The sequence below is a fragment of the Hyperolius riggenbachi genome, chromosome 5 (assembly GCF_040937935.1).
Source record: "Hyperolius riggenbachi isolate aHypRig1 chromosome 5, aHypRig1.pri, whole genome shotgun sequence".
In the NCBI taxonomy this organism is placed as follows: domain Eukaryota; kingdom Metazoa; phylum Chordata; class Amphibia; order Anura; family Hyperoliidae; genus Hyperolius; species Hyperolius riggenbachi.
In genome coordinates this window covers 87,364,843-87,388,088 of record NC_090650.1, presented here as the reverse complement: position 1 = coordinate 87,388,088, position 23,246 = coordinate 87,364,843, and the positions used below count along the sequence as shown (strand labels likewise).

General features: G+C 44.1%; 2 protein-coding genes across 7 annotated transcripts in view; one reads left to right on the top strand and one right to left on the bottom strand.

Annotated features, from left to right (window-relative positions):
- DNAH11 (dynein axonemal heavy chain 11) overlaps window positions 1-6,730 on the top strand; it is a 383,233-nt gene extending 376,503 nt beyond the window's left edge. For all 5 annotated transcript variants that reach the window (XM_068235964.1, XM_068235965.1, XM_068235967.1 and 2 more), the window contains 3 exons: window positions 3,088-3,200; window positions 5,656-5,796; window positions 5,964-6,730. In XM_068235964.1, the coding sequence (XP_068092065.1) occupies window positions 3,088-3,200; window positions 5,656-5,796; window positions 5,964-6,211 (502 nt within the window). In that variant the 3' untranslated portion in view covers window positions 6,212-6,730. The remainder of the gene's footprint in view (window positions 1-3,087; window positions 3,201-5,655; window positions 5,797-5,963) is intronic.
- Window positions 6,731-9,816: 3,086 nt separating this feature from the next.
- The window catches only part of CDCA7L (cell division cycle associated 7 like), a 37,543-nt gene continuing 24,113 nt past the window's right edge, over window positions 9,817-23,246 (bottom strand). For both annotated transcript variants that reach the window (XM_068238635.1, XM_068238636.1), the window contains exon 9: window positions 9,817-10,353. In XM_068238635.1, coding sequence (XP_068094736.1) covers window positions 10,323-10,353 — 31 coding nt within the window. In that variant the 3' untranslated portion in view covers window positions 9,817-10,322. The remainder of the gene's footprint in view (window positions 10,354-23,246) is intronic.

Sequence of the window (23,246 nt, the reverse complement as noted above, 5' to 3'; positions counted from 1 at the left end):
TGGAAAGAGGAGGGAGCTTTAAAATGATATGCATATTTCCATAGTTTTTGCACTGCTCGGAGTCCCTTTAAGGCTCGTCTCAATTTTGCTAAAAAACATCTCAATGATTGCCAAGACTTTGGGGAAAATACCTTGTGGACCGACGAGACAAAAGTTGAACTTTTTGGAAGGTGCGTGTCTCGTTACATCTGGCGTAGAAGTAACACAGCATTTCAGCAAAAGAACATCATACCAACAGTAAAATGTGGTGGTAGTGTGATGGTTTGGAGTTGTTTTGCTGCTCAGGACCTGGAAGGCTTGCTGTGATAGATGGAACCATTAATTCTACTGTCTACCAAAAAATCCTGAAGGAGAATGTCCGGCCATCTGTTCGTCAACTCAAGCTGAAGCGATCTTGGGTGCTGCAGCAGGACAATGACCCAAAACACACCAGCAAATCCACCTCTGAATGGCTGAAGAAAAACAAAATGAAGACTTTGGAGTGGCCTAGTCAAAGTCCTGACCTGAATTTTGAGATAGTGGCATGACCTTAAAAATGTGGTTCATGCTAGAAAACCCTCAAAGCTGAATTACAACAATTCTGCAAAGATGAGTGGGCCAAAATTCCTCCAGAGCACTGTAAAAGACTTGTTGCAAGTTATCGCAAATGCTTGATTGCAGTTATTGCTGCTAAGGGTGGCCCAACCAGTTATTAGGTTCAGGGGGTAATTTCTTTTTCACACAGGGCCATGTAGGTTTTAAGTTTTTTTTCTCACTAAATAATAAAAACCATCATTTAAAACTGCATTTTGTGTTCAATTATGTTATCTTTTACTAATAGTTAACGGTTTTTGATGAGCAGAAACATTTAAGTGTGACAAACATGCAAAAGAATAAGAAATCAGGAAGGGGGCAAATAGTTTTTCACACCACTGTATATTGACCTGTTTCTTGAACTTTGTTACAAATGTTCTATTCATCTGTACTACACATACAATTATCACATAAGTTTATTTTCACTTCAGATTCCCTTTAAAAAGTTTTTCTTCTTTTGTAACTATGTTTGAAAATAAAATTCATGTTGCACTCTTCAAGGAATTGCAGTTGCCTGCAGTTTACAATGAATGTGCTGCATCATATGGGTATTTGTGTGTGTTTTTATTTTAATTTTTTTTTTTGGGGGGGGGGGGGGGGGGAGTTGACGGTTGCTCAATATTAGCTGGTGGAGCTGTCCTTCTCTACAGATAGAGGCCTATGTGGCTAGATAAGATGATAATGTATGAATTGATTTTCCCCTTTTTGTTTTACATAAACTTCAGTGTTTTTCTAGAACTTAAAAAAAAAAAATTAACTGGTTTTTGGCCTTTCCCTAGCTTTTTTGGATGTGCTAACATGCCAGGGGAAATGGCACTTGCTTACAAACTGCTGCAGTGGCTCAGGAACCGATGTTTGTTGTTTCATTTACTGTCCAATATCTACAGCTAATGTGCCCTGGTTTCCTTTAATATTGTGTGAGTAGACTTACTAGGAATGCTTCAAATTAATTATTTGAGGTCCAGATGGTACCATTGGTGAGTTTTAGCATCACAATACTGTACTGAGTTTGTGTTCAAATATATTTAAGGATTTAAATTATAAGAGACCCGTATATTCCGGCGTATAAGACGACTGGGCGTATGACGATCCCCCAACTTTCCCAGTTAAAATATAGAGTTTGGGATATACTCGCCGTATAAGACTACCCCTCTTCCAACGCACACCAAATTAAAAAAAATCATGTACTGGTGCCATGTATGAACAGATACTGGTGCTGTACTGGATGCGTTACCAAGTATATAGTCAATTGATTTGTTGCATTGGTCAACTCTCCTTAAAGAGACTCCGTAACAAAAATTGCATCCTGTTTTTTATCATCCTACAAGTTCCAAAAGCTATTCTAATGTGTTCTGGCTAACTGCAGCACTTTCTACTATGACTGTCTCTGTAATAAATCAATGTATCTTTCCCCTGTCAGACTTGTCGGCCTGTGTCTGGAAGGCTGCCAAGTTCTTCAGTGTTGTGGTTCTGCTATGAACTCACCCTTCCTGGCCCCCCTATGCACACTGCCTGTGTGTTATTTAGATAAGAGAGAAGCTGCTCTAATCAGCTGGATAAATCGTCCTCTGAGCTGGCTGGGCTTTCACATACTGAGGAATTACAAACAAGGGCAAAGCTGTTTGCAGGAAGAAAAGAGCAGCCTGAAACTTCAGTGCATGGGGGAAAGAAACACACAAATGATCTCTTGAGATTCAAAAGGAATGCTGTATACAGCCTGCTTATGTATGGATGTATTTTCTATGTGTGGACATACTGTACATCAACCTACTTCCTGTTTTGGTGGCCATTTTGTTTGTTTACAAACAAACTTTTTAAAACTGTTTTTAACCACTTTTAATGCGGCGAGGAGTGGCGAAATTGTGACAGAGGGTAATAGGAGATGTCCCCTAACGCACTGGTATGTTTACTTTTGAGCGATTTTAACAATACAGATTCTCTTTAAGTAGACTGGTCAGCTCTCCTTGTCTACCTGTTTATCAGAGCGGTATGGAAGAATAGATTGCACTCCCTCAGGAGCGAGATCTGAGAGGTGGTAACAGGATAGGGCGTATCACCCGGCATCAATGACACCCGGCGTATAAGACGACCCCCAACTTTTCAAATTTTCAAGGGTTAAAAAGTAGTCTTAATACGCAGGAATATACAGTATTTGTGGGCATCTTGAGGTTTCTCTCCTTCCCCCCTCCATGCATAAAGAGGAACTGTACTGAACTTTTTTTTCTGTCCTAACCTTGGTGTACATTCTGAAATTTATCACAAGTAGCAACATCTTTACTACTGGCAAGATGTATCACTGCTTAACGTTTGTTCCAAACTCAGTAGAAATAATATCAGATTTCCCAGAATGCTCTGGGATGAGAATTCTACATATTTAAACAGCCTAGGCCTAAATGAAGTGTTTTTGATGCTGAAACCAGTTTAATGAACATAAACATGTGTATCCTGAATAACTTGCTACATTCCACTATATGTCACTATGGTTAATTAACTTCCCTCGATTTATTTTATCAGGATCAATGATCTTCTGCTGCGCTGTCGTGAACTAGATATGTGGACACAAGATTTGGTGTTGCCATCTGTGGTCTGGCTATCTGGATTTTTTAACCCACAGTCCTTCTTAACTGGTAACTTTCACTATAAAACTACATTATTATTTTTTTTTTTTTAAACTACCTCATTTTGGCGTCATAAACACAGGGATGAGTGTCCTGTATCAGAGTGCTTGCCCAAATGATTTGGTACAGAACAGGAATTTCGAGCACAGGTCCTCTGGATGTAAAGGAAGAGTGTGAAGGAAGAGATACTGAAAGCTGGAAAGCACCGTGGACGGTAGCGCAGAGGCATCTTTAAAAATCCCCCCAGCCCCCCCAAACATGATGCACTGTGTTTGAAATTGTTAAGTTCCATAGCATTCTGATATAAACCGCTAATGCCCACTGGAAATTAAATGCCCATCTACCCCAACATGCATAGCTATTTACACCAACCACATAGGGGGGACACTAGAACAGCCAATCATTACACTGGCCACTTAGGGGGACACTGGAACAGCCAATGGCTGTTCCTGTGTCCCCGTATGTGGTCAGTGTAATTTATTAAGTAAATAGTAATCCTAAGCCTGTTTAAAAACGGGCTCTAAGTCTGTGTCTGAACTCCCTCCCCTGTGACCACCGCACAGTCAGCGTGCACACACACACACCCGTCCAGCCCCCTGGTCCATCCTACTCACTGGCCCAAAGGTGTCTGTGCGGCACATGCGCAGTAGCGCAAAGCACGGATCCACACACACAGGGGAGTGGAGCATTTGTGTAGCAAACTGAATCCTTATTCCTTTTAAGGGCTGGTTCACACGTGCAATTGCGGGTTGTTTCCCATAAGCTGCAATGCTTGTCGTTAATCGGCAACGCCTGTACCATAGTTTACCGTTGTTTGCTGGGAAAAATGGGGATCGTAATGTAGAGTATGCACAAAGCCTGGAAGCAACATGCTGCCTCCAAGGTGGCTAACCACGGTGTCTCCGTGTCCCCCTGCGGGGGTGAAAGTTGCTGAAAGATGTCAAATGCTTTTCTGCACACTTGCAAAAACATTTGACTGACAGATACCCTTGTGATCTGGCCCTATCAGCAGAAACCATGTTTGTTTGCACTGATCGATATGCCGATCCAGGGCCCATTGCACTTGAGGAAGCTGCCTCACTTGGCATCATGGGCCACCCAACCCTACTCATACGCTTTTTTTTTTTTTTCAATATTAATTGTCAAAACTGAATATTGATCTGATCACTCGCTCAAATGTGATCTGAAGTGAAACTTGCCTGGTGTGTACCCACCATTACACAAACAAACATTTGTGGTGGCATGTAGGCAACTAAGCAATGTGCATCTTCATAACGTGTGCGATTCTAGCAACACCTTGACCTGCATTGTAGCATCTGATAAGGTGTGAATGGTTTATAGGCTTTTTAACCCTCCTAGCGGTCTATTAGAAACCGCCAGGGGGCAGCGCAGCACTATTTGTAAACTTTTTTTTTTTTTAAATCATGTAGCGAGCCTAGGGCTCACTACATGATAGCCGTTGTACAGCGGCATCCCCCCGCCCGCTTCGATCACCTCTGGCAATCTTTGATCAGGAAATCCCGTTCAAAGAACGGGATTTCCTGAAGGGCTTCCCCCCGTCGCCATGGCGATGGGGCGGGATGACGTCTAAGGGAGTCCCGATCCACCCCTCAGCGCTGCCTGGCACTGATTGGCCAGGCAGCGCATGGGGTCTGAAGGGCGGCACGGCGCGCGACTTTGCGCGGAGCGGCAGCGATCGGAATGCACACGCAGCTAGCCGATTTGCATTCCGACAAATCGGCCCAGCAGGGCCTGAGAAATCCTCCTGTGCGGCATAGCCCGAGCCCAGCTCGGGCTTACCGCCAGGAAGGTTAATAACACGGCTTTTGGGCTCAACCCCACTAGCAGTCTTTTCTAAGCACTACTGATTTGAAAAGCTCTTGCTTATGCAGTGCTCTGGGTTTTTTTTTTTTTTTTTTTTTTTATAAAATCACATCACTCAAGTGGGATCACACCCATAGCATTACATTAGCGAGAGCTTTCCAACTCATAAGCGCTTAGCAATGTACTGCTAGTGGGTTCCAGGCCTTACATTGTGTTCATTAGGCTCTTTTGCAACACAACGTGTCACTGTGAAAGTACCCCAAGAGGTTCCTTTGCACACTGCATGCTATGCCATCCAATGATTCATGTTGTTCACAAGTGCGTAGCTACTTCTAATTTAAATTAGACAGTGGGCGGGGGAGGAGGGGGGTATATTTGGGGTGGTGTTAACTTACCCATGCCACTGTCTATTTTAAATTTAGAACACTGGCAATTATATTTCTATGGAGCTATCATATCGCCTGCAGTGAGACACTTTCATACTGTATGCCTCACTGTAAGGTTAAAACTTTTTTGGTAACACGTAATGCAATTTTTTAAATTGCATTACATCATAGTGTGTAAGAAGCCTCAGCGTAGATGACCACATTTCTTACTTCAGCTACTATTGAAGTTATGAATACATTTGTCTTCTATGCAGCAATCATGCAGAGCATGGCTCGGAAGAACGAGTGGCCTCTGGATAGAATGTGTCTGACAGTTGATGTGACTAAGAAGACCAAGGATGACTTTGGCCACCCGCCCCGTGAGGGAGCATATATGCATGGATTGTTTATGGAAGGTAAACCTACCTACAAATGTTTCACCCTTAGCCATCTGCATAGAAAAACATTGTGACTAGATTTTGCTTAGCAACATATATAGAATGGAAGAGACAATGAGAGCTGTTTTGTACTGTTTATTGGGATTTCATTATGTACAAGAGTATAACAGTATTTGTCTCTGCAGGGGCTAGATGGGATGTCCAGGCAGGTGTTATAGCTGAGGCTCGTCTTAAAGAGCTGACCCCATCCATGCCTGTCCTCTATGTACGAGCAATCCCAATCGACAAACAAGATCTGAAGAACGTGTATGAATGTCCTGTCTACAAGACAAAGATTAGAGGACCAACCTATGTGTGGACATTTAACCTGAAAACCAAGGAGAAGCCAGCTAAATGGGTCCTAGCAGGAGTGGCCTTGTTACTAACAGTTTAATCCCAAATCTGAATTTTTGCTTTGTTTATCTTACAGTCTTTGTCAAAACCTAAAAATACTTTGGACTTAAAGCAAACCTGAAGCAAAAATAAACCTATGATATAATAAATTGTATGTATAGTACAGCTAAGAAATAGAACATTAGTAGCAAAGAAAAGTCTCATTGTTTTCCAGTACAGGAAGTTTGTTACCTATGCAAAAGATCTTATCTGAACTATTCAACCAACTAGGTCCGATACAGTCCTGTTTGCTGAAGCACTTTAAAGGATAACTGTATTGAGAGGTATATGGAGGCTGCCATATTTATTTCCTTTTAAGCAACATCTGTTACCTGGCAGCCCTGCCTAACTATTTGCCAGCATTAGTGTCTGAATGACACCAGAAACAAGCATGCAACTAATCTTGTCAGATCGGTCAATGTCAGAAACATCTGACCTGCTGCATGTTTGTTCGGGGTCTATGGCTAAAGGTATTAGAGGCAAAGGATCAGCAGAATAGCCAGGCAACTGGTATTAATTGAAAGGAAGTAAATATAGCTGCCTCCAAATACCTCTCACTACAGTTGTCCTTTAACAGTGAGAGACAGGTTGAGATAAGGTTTTACTGCAGGAAAGTTTAAAATATTTCTGCTTTGTTTTATAGCTTAAATGACAGAGTGTGGTTTTAAAACTGCACTAGTATGATGCAATGTTATATAAAAAAAGAAAAAAAAAAACTATCTAGCCCCCCAAAAATTGTCATTTCTTTCCTACTAAGGTTCTATTCATTATCTGAACTACACATAGAATTCATCATCACATGGGGATTTTTCCACTTCAGGTTTGTTTTAGTATTCATTCTTTTAAAGGAAGTTCCAGGGATGTGGGCTTCACTCAATGTATATTTTACACAAGTCTTCTTCCTGTGACCTCATATCCTGCTGGACTCTATTTGCAGTTATTCTCCAAGTAAAACAAGCAAAAAAATATTTTCTATAATAAAAAAAAGTCTCTACATATAAAATGTTACTGTTCCTAGGCTGGAGGAATTAAGTAGAATTGTACATAAAGATTCAGTATAAAAATTCACAGACATAAAAAAGCATTTAAAGCTCTAAAAACATTAGCAAAATTAAAAGCAGAAAATATTTATAAGAAAGATCAAAAGTGCCATTACTTGCAGCTCCAGTGGTAAGGGAAGAGAGACAAATATAATTCACACAGCAGGCTTCTAGTATGGAGGACCACATAGGGATGGACAAAGAAATGCTACAATTCTAAGTGAGTAGATACCTTTGGTGCTGTACAGAAACCTCACTCTGCTATTGCTGATGGAAGGGGAGATGGACAATGGAGCCACTAGCCTTCAGTAGGACATCTGAGTAAAACCCAACTTGCTGAATCTGTTTGTAATGTTGGGAGACATCTCTACGCATGCTAGATTCTTACACAATACTGTCCTTAATGGCTGCCTCTGTCAAGTATTATCCAGCATACATACTTAGCTTTAGAAATAGACCAAACAAATGACTGGCCCAATTCCAGGCTGTGCAAATTAAGATAAACTCAAAATCAGCATCTCATTAACTACCCCTACCCCAAAATATGGCACTTGAATGTGAGGTTAGAGACACTGAAGCAAAAAAGAGGATTTGTATATGTAATACAGCTCAGAAATAAAACATTAGGAGCAGAGACATAAGTCTGTTTTCAGTACAGGGAAAGTTGAAACTCCAGATGTTATCTATGCAAAAAAAAGCCATTGAGCTCTATGACTTTCAAAGTCGCAGAGAGCTCTGAAGGTTGTAATCTGAGCTTTCAGTCAAGGATTTTCTATTTCTCTGCCAGAGGGCAGGTCAATAGTTCACAGCCTGCTCTGTAAAAACATTTAGAATGCTGAGTGTTGTGTAAACTGCACATATTCGAGAATGATGCAATGTTAGAAAAAACACAATATAACTGAAAATAAAAATGAGAATATTTTCTTTGCTACTAATCTTCTAGTAATTATCCGTACTACACAACAAATTCATATTTTTATTTTGCTTCAGTGTCTCTTTAAAGGTCATAAAGCAAATAACCAGGGCAGCGTGCACTAATAAAAACTACCACATAACAGTCAACAGTGCTCCCACCACAATAATGGCCTAAAGCCTATAGGTGTTGGTAATGATGCACATCAGAGAGTCATCCTCTTCCTCCGCCCCCCCCCCCCATTGATATGACTTGACATGTATGCAATTAGCAAGCAAAGTCCAGCTTGGCCAATGTGTATTCCACTTCCTGTGAGGCAAGGTATGTCCCCACAGTTAGAATTCACTCATCTCTATTACTAACCAGATGTTCTTAAATTACAAAGGGGCGAACTGAAAGTAGCCTTAGAGTCTCCATACAGTTTGAGATTAGCGAGTCAATCTGTGTAGTGTAAAAGGTGCCCATAAAGTATTTGACTTCCAACAATCATATCTGGCAGATTCCATAAACTAATCTGCCAGAAATCAATGCTGCAAAATGGCCACCTAATCATAATTTTGATTGATTTCCAGCTGAATTCAATGGGACTCAGATATGCTGGAAAAAGATCACTCCAAAGGGATGGTCAATGTCCTGATGACTGAGTGGCCCCATGTGTAATGTGTACCCACGTGGAACTCATCTGTCCACTGGCACGCTTCCCCCAGTGTCCAGTATCTTCTCTACATCGCCTCTGGGCACCTATATGACGGCATGTACGAGGTCACGCACATGCAATCAGGTCTTGGTGTACAGGTGCCCCAGTGGAGATGGAGAGAAGACAGAGGACACTGGAAGATGTGCGCTGGCAGAGAGCTGAACTTACGCACCATTCGCAATCATCACAGGCCCGTGAGGTAAAGATTACCTATAGGATCTGATGGCTGCACAGCTTTCCAATAGATGTAATGCCAAATGTATTTGGAAACTATTTGCACTACATTGGCAGCATCAGATCCACATCTGATCGGAGAGGGAATAGAAGTCAAATCTGCTGGCCATCTGCCAGCATTTGAGCAGCTTTAAGTCAGGAACACGCTAGACAGAATCACATATGCGTTTTTCCATAACACATGCAATTCTGCCTAGTGTTTTCCTACCCTAAGTTTATCTGGCACAAGAGGCTGCAGGGCAAGGTATGTGCAGACAAGACTTTGTGTTGCAGCTGCTCATAAACAATGAGGGACTGCTACCTTCTCATTGGAGCCAAATCACTTATATAGATTTGCATTTTTAATTGGACAACTTTTAAAATTTTGTTAAGCTATATTAAAGCGTCTTAAAGTGTAACTGTCGGGCATAAAATCAATTCTTTATTTTTATCTGGTAAAGTAATAAGGATGATAACCAGGCAATCCAAAAGTTATAATCTCTATTACTTTTCTTGTTGATAAATGATCATTCCCTAGTTTACCTGACTCTTATTTGGTACACAAAAAGGTAGTTGCAGGGCATGCTGGGTTGTCCTTTTTTGCTTCTGTACATTAGTTAAGTCTGAGGGGAAATAAAGTAGCAAAAAGACAACCCAGCATGCCCTGCAATTTCCTTTTTGTGTGTACCAAAATAAGAGTCAGGTAAACTGAGGAATGATCATTTATCAACAAGTATTAGAAATTTAAACTTTTAGATTGCTTGATTAGCATCCTTATTACTTGTTTGCCAGATAAAAATAAAGAATTGATTTTCAATTTTATGCCAACAGTTAAACTTTAAACCCAGACCATATACTGGCAACACACAAATATTGCAGCTGTATAACAATACAAATCTAAAAATTAAAATGTGAACCCAACAAAAATCAAAATAAAGAGAGCTGGTCACTACACTAGATTACAGATAGATATGGCATCAAACATAAAAAGTGATGACAGTATCAGGATAACAACCATCTAAAAGCACTATGAACCGTCTTATATAGGTTCTGAGTATTTTGCTGACGAATAAGGTGCTAAACCAAAATCTGTTAATGCTTAAACATCATGGAATGTTAGGAGCCAGAAGAACAGAATGACACATCCTGACAGCTATTTAGTACACACATACTTAGATGTGTATCATATTCACAGATGTACTCTTGTATCAAAAAGCCCATTTTAAATTTCTCTTCAACTTGACCAGATTCAGTCATCTTCTGCCATTTGCTTCTTTAAGCTGAAATACAGAAGAGAGAATGAATTCTACCAGCAGTCATAAACCCTTTCACGTTCTGTATAAATGTAATTAAAACTGCATCAGCTACAGATTTTACAAACCTATTATAAAATTACTATTTGTAGTTATTTATTGTAGTAACGGAACACAATTTTATTTGTTCACATTTTATATTAAACAGTTTTTTTCACTGCATTTAAGTTTATTAAAAAACGAATTGTAAATATATCCATTAAAAGCTTTTTGTAACCAAGAAAATAAATACATAAAAACATTTTAACTTGTTTAATTGGTCACATATCAATATCACAAGAGAATTAGGAAGACCTGCTGCATTTTGTTGTATAGGAACCAAAAAGCACCCTAAAAAACAGAATTTAAAATTTCAACAGTGTTAAAAGTATCCATCTAGTTACAGCAATTACCGGGGCTCCAAGCTGTTGTCGTTTATTGCAGACCACTTTATTGTTTTTGTACAGCAAAAAATAGATATATAAAACAATATAATGTTATGCACTTTGAGTGTGCAGTTCAGTGGTGCAGAATAACGGATGCTCTGAGGCTTGGCCCACTGCCTTGCAATGCACCACCTATGAGGCTTTCACAGTGCGGCAGGTGCGTTGCGGCACAACGGAGTGCAGTATAGTAATGCGCTACATGCGAGTTACCACAAAATGCACAAAAAGGGTTACAGTGAAGCATGCTTTTCAATGACTGTATGTAAGGCAATGCGTGGGTAACATGCAACACTGCTATCCCAATCCATTGCATTGCTTTCCTATTTCCTATTGTCACCGGGAACTCAATACAATGGTCACTGTGAAAGTAAACTGGTTCTAAATTTCCATCTGTTTAGAATGCCAAGACGTTTTTTTACCCCTTAATTTTTTTGCAGTTTTAGTTTTTTTTTTTTTTTTCTTTTTTCCTCAGATAAGTCACTTGCTCAACTGTGAGAAAACATAGCTTCATTGCTGTGCTCCTGTGTTGAGCTGTACTATCATCATTGGTTTTCTCGTTTTTATGTCTTCTTCAATATGCTTTTTCTGAGAATTTTTCCATTCAACAACATAATCAAACATTCACTTCCTCTACTCAAACAACATTCTCTTGCACTCAAACATTCTTCTTGCTTCTTATCCAATAGGTCTAATTTTGCTCATAGATCGTCCATACACTTCCTATCATGTTTTAGGCCAACTAGTTTTGAAACTTTCATATGCTAGGTTATTTAAATAACTCTTTACTCTGCTTTCTCTTTAGTGTTTCAGTATTTTGCACCAGATTTGAAGCCAATTATGCAGTCTTGTATTTGAACTAATTACATCTAACATTGTTGACTCGTTTGATTCCATTGACTGGCAGTTTTAGTTTTTTTTAACCACTTCGGTTCCATCGGTCTCTGGCCCCTTAATACCGCTGGTAAGAAAAAAAAAAAAAAAGGGTGCTAACGATGTCACGCTGCATGGATTTGTCGCCAAGAAGCTGTGCTGGCTGAGCGCCCACACGTCTCCCCCCATGCCCACCCATAGCTACGCCTCTGGCTGGTCAGGACAGATTTCATTGCTCCTCGCCCTGTGATTAATGTAAGCTAGGGTGTAATCGGCGGGAGCCTATGGCGGGGTAGGTTGCAAAGTGGTTGTGGAGCACTCCTCAGTTTCCAGAGCGGATGTGCCACGGTATGGCCAGCTGCACCCCGGTCAATCAGATGTATGATACAAGAGAACCGGCACCATCCATTGTATATAGCTCTTTTATTCGCTTGTCAAAAGCATAACAGCAGTCAATGCGACGTTTCAGGGCAGCCGCCCCTTTGTCAAGCTATGCTGTGCAGAAAAACAATCTACAAATGCATCACAGCAAACATATATACCCCAGCAGCATCCCAAAGCAACCTATCACATACTCCCACATCTATCTAACCAATCATAGGGTCTCACTATGTGCGGACCTGATGGGAGACCTGTGCTCCGGTTATGCAATTGGAGGATTCAAACGGAGCTCTACACCTCCCCTCCTACCTCTCCAACGGATGCCCACGTTCCGGCGCACCCCTTGCGCTGAAGCCACTCCCTCCAGGCCGCCGATCCGGCGGACCTGATGGGAAACTGGACAAACGTGACGCGCAGTGCGGAGAAAACTCCGCCCATCTCGTCACCCAGCGACGACAGACGCAGGCGGCGTTGCTAACGCCGCTCGGCGCTGTTGATGTAACTAAGGGGGGCGTCGGCCAAGGCAGCCAATGGGAGGAAATCACCACATTCCTTAACTCTCTGTGCGCCTGACTTTGCATATACTACATATACTACATAGCCACACATAATCTAAAACTCACTGCGGGGGGCGGCCAGAGGTTGAGTGACAGACAATCTAACCTATATCATAAATACAATAGACATAGGAAATAACGAACAGTTCAAAAATCCCAGATCCAGCAATATCCCCATTGAAGGCTGGTACCGCCCACATAAATCATGTAGGCAGCAGCAGCCCTCACTCAGCTCAGACCAGCTCAGATACACATAAGTCTTATTGATAGATTAGGCAGCACAAAATATAACAAAACAGAACAAAAACAAACCAAAGCATATCTCATACGCAGAAGCCAAAAATCAAAAGTCAGAAGCTGGTCACGATGGAACACGAGACCCATTTACTAAAAGTCTTAAATAAATGGCAATAAATCAAATTCTCTATTTAGGCCCCTTGGTTCCATCGTGTCCAGCTTCTTAATCCAATACGCCTCTCTATACAACAGTTTTTTAACTCTGTCCCCTCCTCTCCTTATGGGGCCAACCTGTTCAATGATCATAAACCTCAGTTGACTTACATGATGTTTGGCCTGATAGAAATGATAGGCCACTGCCTGATCAGTTAAGGATTCCCTGATCGCATGTTTATGCGATGACAGTCGTTTTTTTATTTTTTGTGTGGTCTGTCCCACATATAACAGGCCACATGGACATTTCAGTGCATAGACTACGAAACTGGAATCACATGAAAAACATCCATTAACTTTAAATTTAGTACCCCTGTGGGGGTGTACTATATGATCACCCCTAATCACAGAGTTGCAATGGACGCAGTTCATGCACGGAAATGTCCCTCTACGAGTGGATCTAATACAATCCGTAGAACTAGTGTCTGCATGAACTAAACGATCACGCAGATTAGGGGCCCTCTTATAGGAAATAAGTGGAGGATTTTTGAAAAATCGTATGTCAGGGAAGCTGTCCGAGAGCAAATACCAGTGTCTTTTAATTATTTTTGCTATATTATCACTTTGAATATTATATCTAGTGACAAAAGGTATTCGCTCTCGGACATCCCCCCTCTGTCTCTTGTCTGTCAAACTACCATCTACTACCTTGGATCTGGCTGTCTGTATTACATCCCCTGGATAACCTCTGCTAATAAACTTCCGCTGCATCTGGTCCATCCTCTGAGTTCTGACCTCATCATCTCCAACTATTCTGTTTATTCTTTGGAATTGTCCAATCGGGACGGATCTCCTGGTTGCCCACGGATGGAAACTCCCGAAATGCAATAGGGAGTTCACATCCGTGGGCTTTACATAGAGATCCGTAACCAATCTCTGATCCTTACACATAACCATTGTATCCAAAAAGCTGATCTGTTCCCTAGAGCTATGAATAGTAAGTCTAATATCTGGACATTTGATCATCAATTGATCAACAAATTCTAGAAGGGTCGAATGTGGCCCCGCCCACACGCAAAAAATATCGTCTATGTATCGAAGCCATTGTACCGCATATTTCTGAAAAAACTCACTCGAATAAACAAACATCTCCTCATAGACTCCCATATAAATATTAGCGTAGGACGGGGCCACATTCGACCCCATAGCTGTGCCCCTAACCTGCATATAGAACTGTTCCTCATATCTGAAATAGTTAGACTTGAGTACTATCTCCAACAAAACTAACAAAAATTGTATTTGCTCCTTGGAATAATCTGATGCAGTCTCCAACATATAATTGACAGCCTCCAGTCCATTTTCATGCGGTATGGCGGTATATAGGCTCTCAACGTCCATTGTGACTAGAAGCCACCCTTCCTCAATTGGAGGCATATTTTTTAAAATATTCAAAAACATTTGCGTATCCTTAAGATAAGATTTGAGGGAGACTACATATGGTCGGAGAACCTGATCTAGATACTTGGAGATAGGGGCCAGAACAGAATCTATCCCGGCGACTATTGGTCGACCGGGAGGATTGTCCAATCTTTTGTGAATTTTCGGACAGATGTATATGACAGGGACAACAGGATGAGACTGGATCAAAAAATCAGCTAATTTTTCATCAATGACATTGTGAACTTTGGCAGAAGTCACAATATCCAGTATTTTCCCCTGTATTTCTCTCGTAGGGTCATATGAGATCAGTCGATAAGTTGTATCATCCGCCAGCTGTCTTAGGACCTCTCTACGGTAGTCCTTGGTATCCATGACCACTATGGCCCCGCCTTTGTCGGCGGGTTTAATTGTAATATTGGGGTCATTGATCAACTCCTTAATTGCCAATCTTTCCATTCTGTTGATATTTGGTCGTATACGAATGCCTCCATAATCAGTCTGTCTGATCAAGGAGTCCACTTCTTCTTGCACTTTTTTGATATAAATATCTATCATTTGACATGAAGTCGGCTGGAATTTGCTCTTAATGCGCAAAGTGGTATCACGTAAACTGAGACATTCAGATTGTGTAGATGAAGTAGTCCTATTATCATCCATTCTGGGAATAGAGAAAAAATACTTCAACTTAATGGACCGAAAAAAACGTTGTAGTTCAATGTCCACTTCAAGTGGATCTGGAAAATTAGTAGGTGAAAACGAGAGGCCATAATTGAGAGCTGACTGTTGGGATGAGGACAGTTCTACAGATGATATGTTGACTACGATTGTTTCTTCGATTGTCTCGGTTGTCGTGACCGTAGACGGTCTCTCATGCCGCCACCCCCTCCTCCTCTTTCGGCCGCCCCGCCGCGTCCTTCCTGATTGTTTGATGGGTCGGAAAAACCCTCTTGTGAGGAGCTGCTATATACCTCTGACGAGTCTGGCTGTAAGCCACCTACTGGTCTTTTGCCATCTGGGCCAGGTCTCGGTCTGCGGATAGGTCTCGGCCTACCTATAGGTCTCTGCCAGGAATACACAAAGCCCAGGCTGTAATCATGCTCATCACGTTGAAACTTATCTCGTTTGATGCCTTCTATTTGTTTTTGATGTGTTCCAATTATTGTCACCAGTTCCGATGAGAACTGCTCATATTCGTCATTGGACACCAATGCTTTAAGTTTGTCCTTCAAAGCAATACGTTGTGTAGTGAGCCTCGGAAGCTCTTCCTGTATTTTTTCAATCGTAAGTGTCATCGCGTCAAAAGACGCTTTATTCCATATGAGGCTCCAACGATGGCAAAATATCTTATCTGTCGGGAACATAATAGGTGCGACATTAGAGCGCATGCCCCGAGGTATTCTTTTGACTCTATGATATTCCGCCAATGTCATGGCATGTAGTTCCAGAGTTGTATACATCTTGGCTACTTTGATGATCTGTTTACGTATATTCTTGTCATTGGCTGCATTCAAAAAAGACACATGGGTAGACACCTGTGCCATAATCCTGGATGTCTCCTCAGGAGTATAGGTAAAGGTGGGTGAGTCCACGTCAGTCTCCTCCATACTGGTAGTCGTTAAGGGTGCTCACACACTGTGCAGGCAACAGATATTTTGCAAAGTGGTTGTGGAGCACTCCTCAGTTTCCAGAGCGGATGTGCCACGGTATGGCCAGCTGCACCCCGGTCAATCAGATGTATGATACAAGAGAACCGGCACCATCCATTGTATATAGCTCTTTTATTCGCTTGTCAAAAGCATAACAGCAGTCAATGCGACGTTTCAGGGCAGCCGCCCCTTTGTCAAGCTATGCTGTGCAGAAAAACAATCTACAAATGCATCACAGCAAACATATATACCCCAGCAGCATCCCAAAGCAACCTATCACATACTCCCACATCTATCTAACCAATCATAGGGTCTCACTATGTGCGGACCTGATGGGAGACCTGTGCTCCGGTTATGCAATTGGAGGATTCAAACGGAGCTCTACACCTCCCCTCCTACCTCTCCAACGGATGCCCACGTTCCGGCGCACCCCTTGCGCTGAAGCCACTCCCTCCAGGCCGCCGATCCGGCGGACCTGATGGGAAACTGGACAAACGTGACGCGCAGTGCGGAGAAAACTCCGCCCATCTCGTCACCCAGCGACGACAGACGCAGGCGGCGTTGCTAACGCCGCTCGGCGCTGTTGATGTAACTAAGGGGGGCGTCGGCCAAGGCAGCCAATGGGAGGAAATCACCACATTCCTTAACTCTCTGTGCGCCTGACTTTGCATATGGCGGGGTAGGTGAAATCTACACCCTGGCAGGGATAACAGCTCTCAAACAGGGCATAGATTTTAACTAGGGCAGTCCGAAAGTAGTTTTAATAAAGCAAAACCTACTGTACATACTTCAGTATAAGTCTAGAAAGTGCCGGCTGCTTACCTGGTAGCAGTGTTCCGGCGACTCCTCCAGGACGGCCCTCCTGAGAGATTGTGTAGTCTCCCCCCCCCCCCCCAAATCGGAAACACCTGACAAGAATTAGAATAAAAGATTAGTATAAATCCCACCCCTCCACAATCTCCCCTCAGTTTAATGAAGAGAAAATAGTCCACCAACCACTAACATACCATTAATAGATATAATAGGGCCGGTAACTTAGGCGGCCGTCCTGGAGGACTCGCCGGAACACTGCTACCAGGTAAGCAGCCGGCACTTCCTCCCTACGTCCTCCAGGACGGCCCTCCTGAGATTTAGCGAGAAATTTACCTTTAGGGTGGGATAACTGCTTGAAGAACCTTGCGGCCAAAGGTCTGGTCCTGACTTGAAAGGAGCTCCACTCTGTAGTGTTTGATAAAAGTCGAGTGGCTGGACCAGGTCGCGGCTCGACATATCTGATCCAGAGAAGCTCCTGATCTCTCCGCCCAGGACGTTGATAAGGATCTTGTCGAGTGTGCCGTAATGTGGTCAGGCACCTGTAACTGAGCTTCTGAGTATGCTAGGGATATCAACTGCTTAATCCATCTAGACACTCATTTTAGAAACGTGACTTCCCCTCTTAGAACCCCCAAACGCTACAAAAAGGTTAGTGGAAGTTCTCCACTCTCTGGTTCTATCCAGATAAATCAAAACTGCCCTTCTAACATCCAAAGAGCTCAACCTCCTCTCCTTGTCATTCTGCGGGTCAGCCAAAAAGGAAGGGAGTACAATATCCTGGGTCCTATGAAAGGGATGTAGATACCTTGGGTAAGTAAGAGGGATCTAGTTTGAAGATAATCCTGTCAGCATGGATTACCATGTACGGATCTTTAATAGATAATGCCTGGATATCTCCGATCCTGCGAGCCGAAGTAATGGCCACCAAAAAAAACCTTAAAGAGGAACTGTAACGACAAAACGGCCCCTGGGGGGTACTCACCTCGGGTGGGGGAAGCCTCAGTATCCTAATGAGGCTTCCCACGCCGTCCTGCGTCCCACGGGGGTCTCGCTGTAGCCCTCCGTACAGCTGTGACGCAATATTTACCTTCCTGGCTCCTGCGCAGGCGCTCTGATGCCTCTCGGCGCCGAAGTAGGCGGAAATACCCGATCACCGTTGGGTCTGCTCTACTGCGCAGGCGCAAGTTTCCGGCGCCTGCGCAGTAGAGCGGACCCGACGGAGATCGGGTATTTCCGTCTATTTCCGTGCAGAAAGTCGCCACAGCGCCCCCGCTGGAGCCAGCAAAGGTAAATATTGAACTGACAGTCGGCACAGTCGCCGGCTGTTCGGAGGGCTGCGGCGAGACCCCCGTGGGACAGAGGACGGCGTGGGAAGCCTCATTAGGATCCGGAGGCTTCCCCCACCCGAGGTGAGTACCCCCCAGGGGAGATTTTTAATGTTACAGAGTCTCTTTAAGTGTAAGGAACTTCAAGGGGACCGAATCCAAGGGTTCAAACTTGTCTGAAGTTAAAAAATCTAATACCAATGATAAATCCCATGGAGGAACTAGCTTCTGAGGGACCGGTTGTGAACGCTCCACCGACTTTTTAACATAAACATCGGCCGATAGCCGTCTAGAAAGAAAAACCGAAAGAGCCGACACCTGGGCCCTTAGGGTACTAACAGTTAAGCCTAACTGAACCCCGTGCTGTAAAAATTCCAATATTGAGGCAATGCTATCTGACCTGGAAACATTCTTCTGTTTCCAAGCGGAGAAGGTGTACCAAACCTTGTTGTACTTCTTCCTAGTAGCTGGCTTTCTACAGGCCAATAATGTTTTAACCACATCACTGGAAAACCCCCGATCCTTCAATATCTGCTCCTCAGGATCCATGCGGTCAGATGTAAGAATTCTGGGTTCGGATGGACCTGGCCGTTTTGTAAAAGTAGGTCCGGCCTGCACGGAAGATGCCAAGGGCCCCTGATTACTAGGGACTGAAGGAGTGGATACCAAGCTCTTCTTGGCCACCAAGGCGCTATCAATATCACCTCCACATGCTCTGACAGGATCTTCCTGAGAACTCTTGGTATCAACTTGAACGGAGGAAACGCGTAAAGCAGACCCTCCGGCCACGGAATCGACAGGGCATCTATTCTGTTTATTGAAACAGAAGGATCCAGGGTACAAAAATCTTTGACTTTTGCGTTCTCTGGACTGCCAAACAAATCGAGAACAGGAGTTCCCCAACTTTCTGTGATCTCCCGAAAAATGTCGGGATTGAGCTCCCATTCGGACTCTTCCACAAAGCCTCTGCTTAGAGAGTCTGCCTGTTTGTTGTGGATCCCTCGAATGTGGACCGCTGATATGGACTCCAGGTTGGCCTCTGACCATGACATGATTTGCGATGTTAGGTACTGCAGGTCCAGCACTCGTGTGCCTCCCTGTTTCCTGACATAGCAGACCGAGACAAAGTTGTCCGAGAACACGAGAACCTCCGAGTTGGAGATTATCGGATGCAGGGCTTGTAATCCCAGAAGGATCGCCCTGAGCTCTCTGTAATTGGATGATCTGTGGGACATCTGTTCGTCCCATAATCCCTGAGCCTGGTGACCCAGACAGTGGGCCCCCCAACCCCAGGCACTCGCGTCTGTGTACAACTTCAATGGAATCTCCTGGGTCCACCTGCGGCCCTGATTCAGGTTGGTTAGATGATCCCACCAGAGAAGGGACTCTATCACCCGATCGGGTATCGTCACTCTTCTGTCTAACGACCGATGATCTCTGTCCCAATTTGTTAGAACCCAAGTCTGTAGGTCTCGTGAATGGGCCTGGGCCCATTCTACTGCTGGAATGGCAGAAGACATCAGACCTAGGATTGATACTAATTTCCGGAGGGGAACCTGAGGATTCAATCTGATTCCCTGAATCTCTGATCTCAGCTTGTCTATTTTTTGTTCGGGTAGAAAGACACGTCTGACCGTCGTGTCCCACCTTAGCCCCAGAAAAATTAAGCTCTGAACCGGGTGTAAGTGAGACTTCTCCGCGCTCACTATCCAACCCAGACTGTTCAAGAGCCGGAGCGAAAAATCTAGCTGCTTTTGCAAGACCTCCCGGGTCTCTGCCATAAAAAGAAAGTCGTCTAAGTAAGGAAGGACCCTTACATTGTGGAGATGCAAAAAGGACATCACCTCTGCCAAAACCTTCGTAAAGATCCTTGGGGCCGACGAAATTCCGAACGGGAGAGCCTGATATTGAAAGTGGCATATCGACTCCCCCGTCTGGACAGCAAATCTCAGATACTTCTGAAACAGGGGGTGGATTGGGATGTGGAGGTAAGCATCCTCCAGATCCACCGTTGCCAGAAATTCCCCTGGAGACATGAGGTTGCGAACAGAGGCAATGCTCTCCATTCTGAACCTCTTCTCCACAATGTAAGGGTTCAAAGGTTTCAAATTCAAGATCATTCGAAACTTTCCTGATTGTTTCTGGATCAAGAATACTCGTGAGTAGAATCCCTTCCCCTGTTCCTGAGTTGGAACCGGTCGAATTACGTTCTTTTGCAGAAAGGAGGAAACAGAGTACATGAGGGCTTCCGCTTTGATCTGATCCCTGGGAATAGAAGTGACTATAACCCGGGAGGGAGGAGGAGATACAAATTCTATTCTGTAACCCTGTCGAATTAGAGTCAGAATAAACTCGTTCTTTGTTATCTTTTGCCACTCTGGAACGAAGTGGAGAAGCCTCCCCCCCCACCGGGATCTGGCCGTCACTTGGCGGACCTTGCAGTGGACGAGGTTGGTTGAGGTTTATTGAAAAGGAATGGCCTGCCTCTGCCCGCATTATAGGTCCATTTTTTATTTTGTCTCTGCCCCCTATTTGGCTGGTCCTGCCTAAAAAAGGGCTTCCTGTTCTGAAAGGACCGTTTAACACTCTTCTTCTTATCCGGGAACTTCCTGGCCCTATTGGAAGATCTTTCCAAGACCGAGTCAAAATCCCGTCCAAACAAAAGGTTACCCTGGAATGCCATTCCACATAGTTTTTGTTTGGAGGTAACATCTCCTTCCCACGTATTTAACCAAACGGCCCTTCGTGCCGAGTTAATTAGTGCTGCTGTTTTGGCAGCTGCTCTGAGAGATTCAGTAGCTGCGTCCGCCAAAAAGGCAATAGATTTGATGATAACTGGAAGGCTCTCTAGGATTCTAGCATGCGGAGTGCCCTCTTCTAAACGTTCCTGGAGCCCCCGAATCCATTTATCCAAGTTACGGGCTACACGTACTGAGGAAATGGCCGGTTTAAAAGAGAAGGCTGTTGAATCCCACGCTCTTTTAAGCAGGGCCTCTGCTTTCCTGTCCATTGGGTCCTTCAAGGTCCCCATATCCTCAAAAGATAAATCAGTATCCTTAGCACACTGAGAGAGGGGAGCATCTAATCAAGGACACTTGAATAATGATTCATGTTCCTCAACATTAAAGGAAAAACGGCGTTTAAAGGATCTAGGGATAAATAGCCTTCCCTCCGGATCCTTCCACTGAGCGGAAATAACACTTGATTGCTCTATGGACAGGAAAAACCCGACTTCCCCGATCCTCTATAAATATCATCCTGAGGAGTAGAGGACGCTCTAGGTTGCTCAATCTGTTCTGAATCATAAACTGCTTTCAGCAGTTCAGATGTGTCCTCAGAATTGAACAGATACCTAGGAATTCTAGCTTCTAACGGATCTCCTGAAGCATCAGATTCAACAAGTTCACCCTCATCCGATCCCTCAGAAATGTCCGATAACGGTGAGGAATGCTCAATACCAACAGCTTGGGAAACCCCCGTATCACCCCCCTGAGTATTAGGGAGTACAGGTAAGGGTGCCATCTCATCTGTGGGGACAGAGACAGTCTGAGGAACCTGTGATTGGGAAGTTATTACAACAGACTGGGCAGTGGGTAATGGTGGCAAGGCTGCCGAAGCCTGTGGAAGAGGAACCAACTGGACTGGACAAGGAGGCAGAGCTGCTCTAAATGCCGAAAATGTAGTAGCCAATTCCTGTTTCATTGATTTCATTAAATCTAATAATGCTACAGTAGTGCTTTCAGGCCTTGGAGAATGAGACTTTGATCTATTGTAGCAATCAGCACATAAAGACTTAGAAGACCCCTCAGGAAGCCTGCAACCACATTTAGCACACTTATTAGATTTCCCAGTGCTCTTGAGTGGCGTCTGTAAAGAAAATAGACAACAAACCACCAGGGGATGCTTAGCCTGAATAAACAGCGCATTGTAGCATAAAACAAACAGGAATCAAAAAGCACCTTACCGGCTGCTGTCCTGACTCCCCAGTGACAGCCGGAGGCGTCTGCCTAGTCTCTGGCGTGGGCTCTGCTGACTGCTCCATGGCCCCTGCAGAGTATCGCTGCACTCAGTGCAGTCCTGGTGGCGTGCTGGGTGGTCTGCTGTCCGGCCGTATTGCTGCTTGCGGCGGCGGGGAGTGCTGCGCGGATTCAGAGCTGCACAGTGTGGCCAGGCTGCGTGCGAAGTGATCACCCAGATGCGCACGCCGGGACCGCCCCCTTTATGCGCACACGTGCCTCCGCGTCTGACGCTGGCCATGCGGCGTGCTTCCGCGTCATTTCCGACTTCAACTTCCGGAACTCCAATGCGGAAGAGAAGCCGGCGTCCACCCAGCCGCCATGCCGTCCGAGAGAGCAGTGGAATGGGAGAAATCCTACGACCTCCCCCACCCCAACACGTGGAGAAAGGTATGGCTGCCCAACAATCCACTAGCCGGGTCGCGCCCAGCGCAGACCCGAACCGCTCTCAGACAGCAATCTTGACAAACTTGAGCCTGGTCATTTAGATACAGTAGGTGCCATCAGGCTCCCCTACCACCAGGATTCCGTAGGTGCTTCCGTGGTGAGTCTAGGAAACTTACAAAAAACTGAGGGGAGATTGTGGAGGGGTGGGATTTATACTAATCTATTATTCTAATTCTTGTCAGGTGTTTCCGATTTGGGGGGGGGGGGGGGGGGGGGGACTACACAATCTCTCAGGAGGGCCGTCCTGGAGGACGTAGGGAGGAATTTAGGTCTGATTCACTTCATAAAAATATAAGTGTATATAAATATAGGAGTCGACTTATACATGAGTCACGGGCAACGCTGAGTAATGTGTGTACTAATAGTGACATTCCCATTTACAGCAATTTACGTTGTGGTAAGTGATACTTTGAGGAAAAGGAATGCCCAGAAAACACGGGTATGAACATCCTGGCCACAACAATTAACAAGGAAAGGAGCAGGGGGGGAAATATTGGGCTGCATAAAACGGAGTGACTAACTGCCACACCTAGGGGCCTGAAGGAGGTGC